This window comes from Nothoprocta perdicaria, unplaced genomic scaffold (genome assembly GCF_003342845.1).
Source record: "Nothoprocta perdicaria isolate Ctin4 unplaced genomic scaffold, notPer1 scaffold_99, whole genome shotgun sequence".
Classification (NCBI taxonomy): domain Eukaryota; kingdom Metazoa; phylum Chordata; class Aves; order Tinamiformes; family Tinamidae; genus Nothoprocta; species Nothoprocta perdicaria.
Window position 1 is genome coordinate 659,798 of NW_020456298.1, and position 5,536 is coordinate 665,333.

At 47.0% G+C, this 5,536-nt stretch overlaps 1 protein-coding gene across 2 annotated transcripts; it reads left to right on the forward strand.

The window, feature by feature from the left end:
• Positions 1-347: 347 nt before the first annotated feature.
• CUNH1orf131 (chromosome unknown C1orf131 homolog) lies at positions 348-4,987 on the forward strand. 2 transcript variants are annotated; one of them, XM_026053345.1, is made up of 6 exons: positions 348-550; positions 1,829-1,891; positions 2,720-2,815; positions 3,047-3,133; positions 4,084-4,136; positions 4,731-4,987. In XM_026053345.1, exons 1-6 carry the CDS (start codon positions 518-520, stop codon positions 4,858-4,860), a joined length of 462 nt encoding a protein of 153 aa, XP_025909130.1. In that variant the 5' UTR covers positions 348-517; the 3' UTR covers positions 4,861-4,987. The 2 variants fall into 2 exon arrangements, with proteins under 2 accessions (XP_025909130.1, XP_025909131.1); XM_026053346.1 differs by having other exon boundaries at positions 4,087-4,136.
• Positions 4,988-5,536: the final 549 nt, after the last annotated feature.

The window sequence follows — 5,536 nt, forward strand, 5'->3', positions numbered from 1 at the left end:
ATGACCTCTGAGGTCCCTTCCAACCTTCGGCATTCTGTGAGACACCCCGGTTTTGGACTCCTTCACCAGGAGCAGCTGCGCAGGAGGTGCCGGGGCCGCCTGCACGTGCCCCTACGTCTGCGCACACACGTCCCGAGCCCATGAGAGCCTCCCGTACGGGTCAGTGCCGGTTCCTGCGCCGCCGCTGACAGCGCAGCCCAAGCACCGGGAACCCCTCTCGAGTGCAGCCCTGGGCCCAGCGGGGACGCTCCTGGAGACGGTCACGTGCTCGTCCTCTCATCCTTCTCCAGTAGAGTCCCCTCTACCAATTTAGGTTTTGGGGTTTTTATTTCCAGACTTTTTTTTTTTTTCCCCCAACAGATTTTTTATTTTTCCATGCCTTTTACAACTTCTCTTTTCTGGCATGAGAAGCCTGGTGATTGGCCTGTTATGAAATGTTGTGAGAATAACCACTTTTTTACCTGGTTGAAGCTGCTGGTTTCCTGAAAGGCTCCTGCAGTGCCTAGCGGTGCCTCCGATGGATGCGGAGGATGCCGCAGTGAAGCTGCAGGTCTGTTGAACCTGGAGACACGTTTCAGCAGCCTGCTTGCCAAATTCAGGGATTAGGCGTGAACTAAAATCACCTTGAGATGTATTACAGCTCTGAAGTTTTCCCCATAGGATACAGTTCGAAGGGGAGAGGAGAGGAGAGCAAGGTCAAGGGCTTTAACCACTAAAATGKGGTAGTTAGGGCTGCCGCGTAGTGGTGGCTTGGACCTGTGTGTCCTGAAACATGTCAGGAAGGSTCAGTGCCCAGAGGGGCAGGTCGGAGGCAGGAGCCGCCTGGTCTCCCTCTTCGCCTGGTCCTGTCCCGAGCTATGGAGAGGTCCCAGGGGAAAACACCCCAYGCGCCTCCCAGGAGCAGCAATGGGAACACGGGGCCTGGCAACCACTGCACTTCTCTACAGCCAGCACGYGGCGGGGGGTTCATTTTTTCAGGAAATTTTAAGAAATTTTCAAGAAAAAAATCTTTTTTTTTCCCTAGGGTACAGGCTAAGGGTTCCCTGGAAAATGCCTCTCCAGCCTGAGAGCTGCTGGTGGAAGGTCTCCATATAAATGGCTTAGCAGAAAAGACACTCACTGATTTCATTTTGAACACTTAYTGCTCCCTGATATTTCATTGCGTTTGGCATTTGCTGCCAGCACTTTGGAGCCCTTTATGTTGCATTAGCTAACCAGGGCGTAGGTGTCAATGTGTTTGCAAGCAGCCGTGAATTAAGTGTTTTTCTTTGTGCTACCACCAGCAAACAGCACGGGCACCAGCACCACTATTCTCCACCTGAAACCAAATGACTTGGAGCTGGTGTCCAAGCCTCCAGCAGCAGTTTTGGCACAGGCTTAGAAAAGGGAGCTCACATGCAATGGTGCTGTTGGGAAGTGTAATTTAAACTTGGAGCTTCAAAAATTAATTGCAGCTCTTATATTGGCTGTGTTCTGTCTTTCTCGAATTGTGATCTCTTTGTGTTATCAAATGGCCTATGGAAGAAAATTTTGAACAAGCTCTATGCTTGGCACTTTAATGGTACCCTACAATACCCTACAAGGGTTGTTCCAACAAGACCCTACAATATCTGTATGTTAAAAATCCCATGAGAGCTTCATTCTTTTTTAATWAACCAGTCATAGTAAAAGGTCATAAATACAGGAAAATATGCTGCTGGAAAGCTGCATACAGCTCCCTATCGCTCTTTTTAGCATTTTACCACTTTTTGGAAAACTGTCACAATCAGCATTTAAATTTGGTTTGCTTGTAATTTTAAACAGAAGCATTTTGTTTTTGTTTTCATAGACCCAGAAAGTGTCCGAAGAGAAAAACGTGAACAAGCACAAGCACGAATTTAACTTTGAAAAAGTAAGTCACCTGGATCCAGCATCAACATCTCTGTGTGCAGAGGGGTGTATTCACATGCTTGGGAAAGCCCCAGTGGGACCAGAGCAATTCTAGGGAAGGTTGTCTCTTGCAGGGGAGGGTTTCTTAATGCTTGGCTTGGCTGCAGGCCGTGCTGGAGGAGGAGTGTGCTGTGTGGGGAGAGGCGTCTTGCAGCTCCGGGGCCCTTCCTTCTGATCCCTCTGTGACAACAGGAGGGCAGGCACTGCGTGTTAGCTGGGTAGAGATATCAGAATGTCCCTAATATGTAGCATGTGGTGGCTTATATTTTGCTATTTCTGATCTCACATAGAGGGGAAAAAAAAACAGGGTGTTTTGGCATTTTTTTTTCAAACAGCAGTTGGTTTTTRTTTTTTGTCTTTTTGTTCCAGACTCCTCTTCCATAAGCATAACTAGCATTGGGCTGCTTGGTACTGATCGGTTTCACATTTGCATGGGTTATTTTACCTGCCTGGCCTTTGCCTGTCAGGAAAGTGCTGTGATCCAGTGAAACCTGGAGGCTCTCTGCAGTGTTGTCTATTGCCAAAAATGGGGAGGATTTAACCACAGCCTTAGGAARGGTCCTAATTCAGCCCTGCTTCTGCCAGGGTCTACCTGTGCGTGGTCGGCTGTGCGGGCTGTGTAGTCAGAGCTGCTCGGCAGCTGCACGCAGGGCTTCCTGGTGAGGCACTTTGCAGTCAGGGATTTTGCAGTGGCAGATTTTGGGGTTACTACCTGGTGTTCCTTTGGGAGCACAGCTTTGTTTCAGCCTGGACAGTGACAAAATGCCTCCCRTTTCCCGTCCCGCTTTAGGCTCGTTTGGAAGTGCACAGGTTTGGGATCACTGGCTACGAGAAGCAGGAGCAACGCATGTTGGAGCGGGAGCGAGCCATCATGCTGGGRGCCAAGGTAACGGCGCCTTGTCCTGGGCTGGCACATGGGGTTTGGGATTGCTTTCCTTCTGGTTTTCTTTTGAAAGATGAGATACCTTTCCCTGCCCTTTCTCTGAGCTGTTTCTTTTTTGCTCTGACCCAATTTCCTGTTCAGTCTTATCTAGGTTTTTTTTTATTTGTTCATGGTTTTGTTTGTTGAACTATTCAAGCATTTCAGCAGTGATGCCACTTCTGCTCTTTATTGCAGCCCCCCAAAAGAGAACATGTGAACTACAAGATTTACCAGGAGAAAATGAGAGAGAAAAGGACAATGAGGAATGATGATAATGGAAAGGTATGTGTGAAAYTTCTCCATTAAAGAAAGGCAGCATGTAGGAGCTGGTCCGGTAGACTGGCAGATAGTGCCCTGAGGCACAGGAGGAGAGCCTGAGTTCTACACCTACTGCTCCTCAGAGTCCTCCCTCCTGGGACCAGTTTCATCAGTAAGAGCTGGCTGCGTGCAGTACAAAAGGTGCAAAACTGGGCTTTTATGRTGGTAGGTTTCACTGCCTCAGTGGAAGTTGATAGACTGACGACATGAAACAAGTATTTTTTTTCTTGCATCTGGAGAAGAAACGCCTCCAGTTGGTGTTTGATACACATTATCTAACCACAGGGAGCTGAATGTTTAGCTGGGTTCCTATCAGCACCATTACATCTGGGATCTCCCGGGTTAATTAAAGCAGGGGTGAGGTGTGTGTTGCACCCACACAGTCCGGCCTGGCCCTGCTGGCTGCCRTCCTCCCCCGGAGCCCTCTGGTGTAGGTGGGCGCAGGCTGGTGGGCAGGGAGCTCCTCCATCAACCTCTTCTCAGCCACCCTGTTTTCTGGGGGAACCCACTTTCCCTCTGTCCCGTGACTGAGAGCTGAGCCCGTTGGACCGGCGCAGACAAGCTGGGAACCAGGCACGCTGGCCTGGGAGGAAATCGGTATTTTGACACCGGAGCTGTCAGGAGGGAACCCAGCATGTGGGGCTCTCCCCTCGCGTGGCTGGACTCAGCCCCTCGCTAAGGRGCAGGGGCAGCATCTGGGTCATGCAGGGGCTGCACTTTGTGTGGGGTGATGCCCAGGGCTGTGGGCCTGGGGCTCTGCAGCACCTGCGCCGCGTCCCACACGTGCAGCCAGGCTAAGGGCGAGGAGAGGCTGCGCTGGCTCTGCCTGCACGGGGCTGTGCAGCCAAGTGGCTCTGTGCCTTTTCCATTACTATATTTATTAAATTAAATATCTATTAAAATGTCTTTAAAAGCAGGAACATAAGGGAGGCTCTCCTAAGAAGAAGAAGAAAGAACAGAAGGAGAGGTGAGACATTTTAACATGTCAAAAACTACCTTGCTTTTGCTTAAACCTTCCTGCTCTGTTGCCCCTGTGTAAGTATGCGCAGTCTTATACCAGAAGTCACGCAGACCAGAATGGGAGGATCTTTTGTGCCTACAGATGGGCTCTTAGGTGCAAAGTGGCAACCTTAGTCTGTGTCAAGCACTTAGAGGTTTTGGCTACATGGCTTAATTGAAGATATGTCAGTTCTCCTCTGCCGTGTCTAAGGCCRCAGCTGTCAGGGAGGCAGATGGAAGTCCCCGTGTGTGGACCCAGGCTGTGGCCCCTGTCCTTTTTATTCTGAGCATTTGCTGTGAGAAATATTTCTGGCAAAACAAGCTACAATATGCAAAGGCTTGAAAGGCAAAGTGACATTCTTAATTATAGTGCAGCTGGCTCACTGAAATATAACACTTATCTTCTTTCTCCATCTGAAAGTGTGTGTTACCTGCTATAACTTGGTTTTGCATAATACCAAATACTGGTTTCATAAATAGGTTTTTTTTTTTCCACCATATTGATCATTAAAGGAAGATTCTGGTCTTTCTCTTAATACCTTTCTCCCCCTTTATATTTCAGGATGACCAAAAAGAAGAAATCGGTCCCCAGCATTTGGCCTGCAGGACAAGTTGGAAAATTCAGAGATGGGGCCTTGATTCTGCATAGCAGTGACATAAAGAAAATTAAATCATCTAAAGTTATCAAGTGAACTTACAAAACAGAATGAAATGGACAATAAAAACATAATATGTTGCCACCACAATGCATCATTCTTGCTTTCCCACCACCTCCTGACTCTTATCTGGCTTTTAGTTTTGCAGTTTCCCCTTCTTCTGTTCTGCTCTGGTGAGAATATAAGAATCTACCTCACTTTTTTTTCTTTTTTTTTTTTTTTCAATAAATTAAGACACTTTTGTTTGCTATTTTGTTAGCTAACAAATACTAAAGAAAACATTTTACTATTTCTAGAATTCATTTTTTGACCATAAGGAAAATTCTGTTTTAATTCACAACTTTAAGTCAGTGAAACAACATACATGGTTCTTTGTTTTMACCTAGAAGGAATATGTGAAAAATGAATGTGTTTTTGCCCTGAAACTGAAGTAAGTACTCTTAAACACCTCTCAGACATGCATCTGTTTCTGCAACTATCTCAAGTATTAGTGGGACTGCACAACAAAGCTCCGCACTTTTTAAGGTTTCAAAGTTACCTGCTTTGGAATGACATTTTTTTACAAAATGTCACAGGTCAGAGTTGCAGATGTGACATGTATATGTGTGTAGAGACCTCCTATTTATTTATTTATGTATTTCGAAATCCAAGTCGAGTCATAGCGGGGAGAACAGGACTAGTTTCAAGTTCTGAACCAAGTGAGAGTGAGACA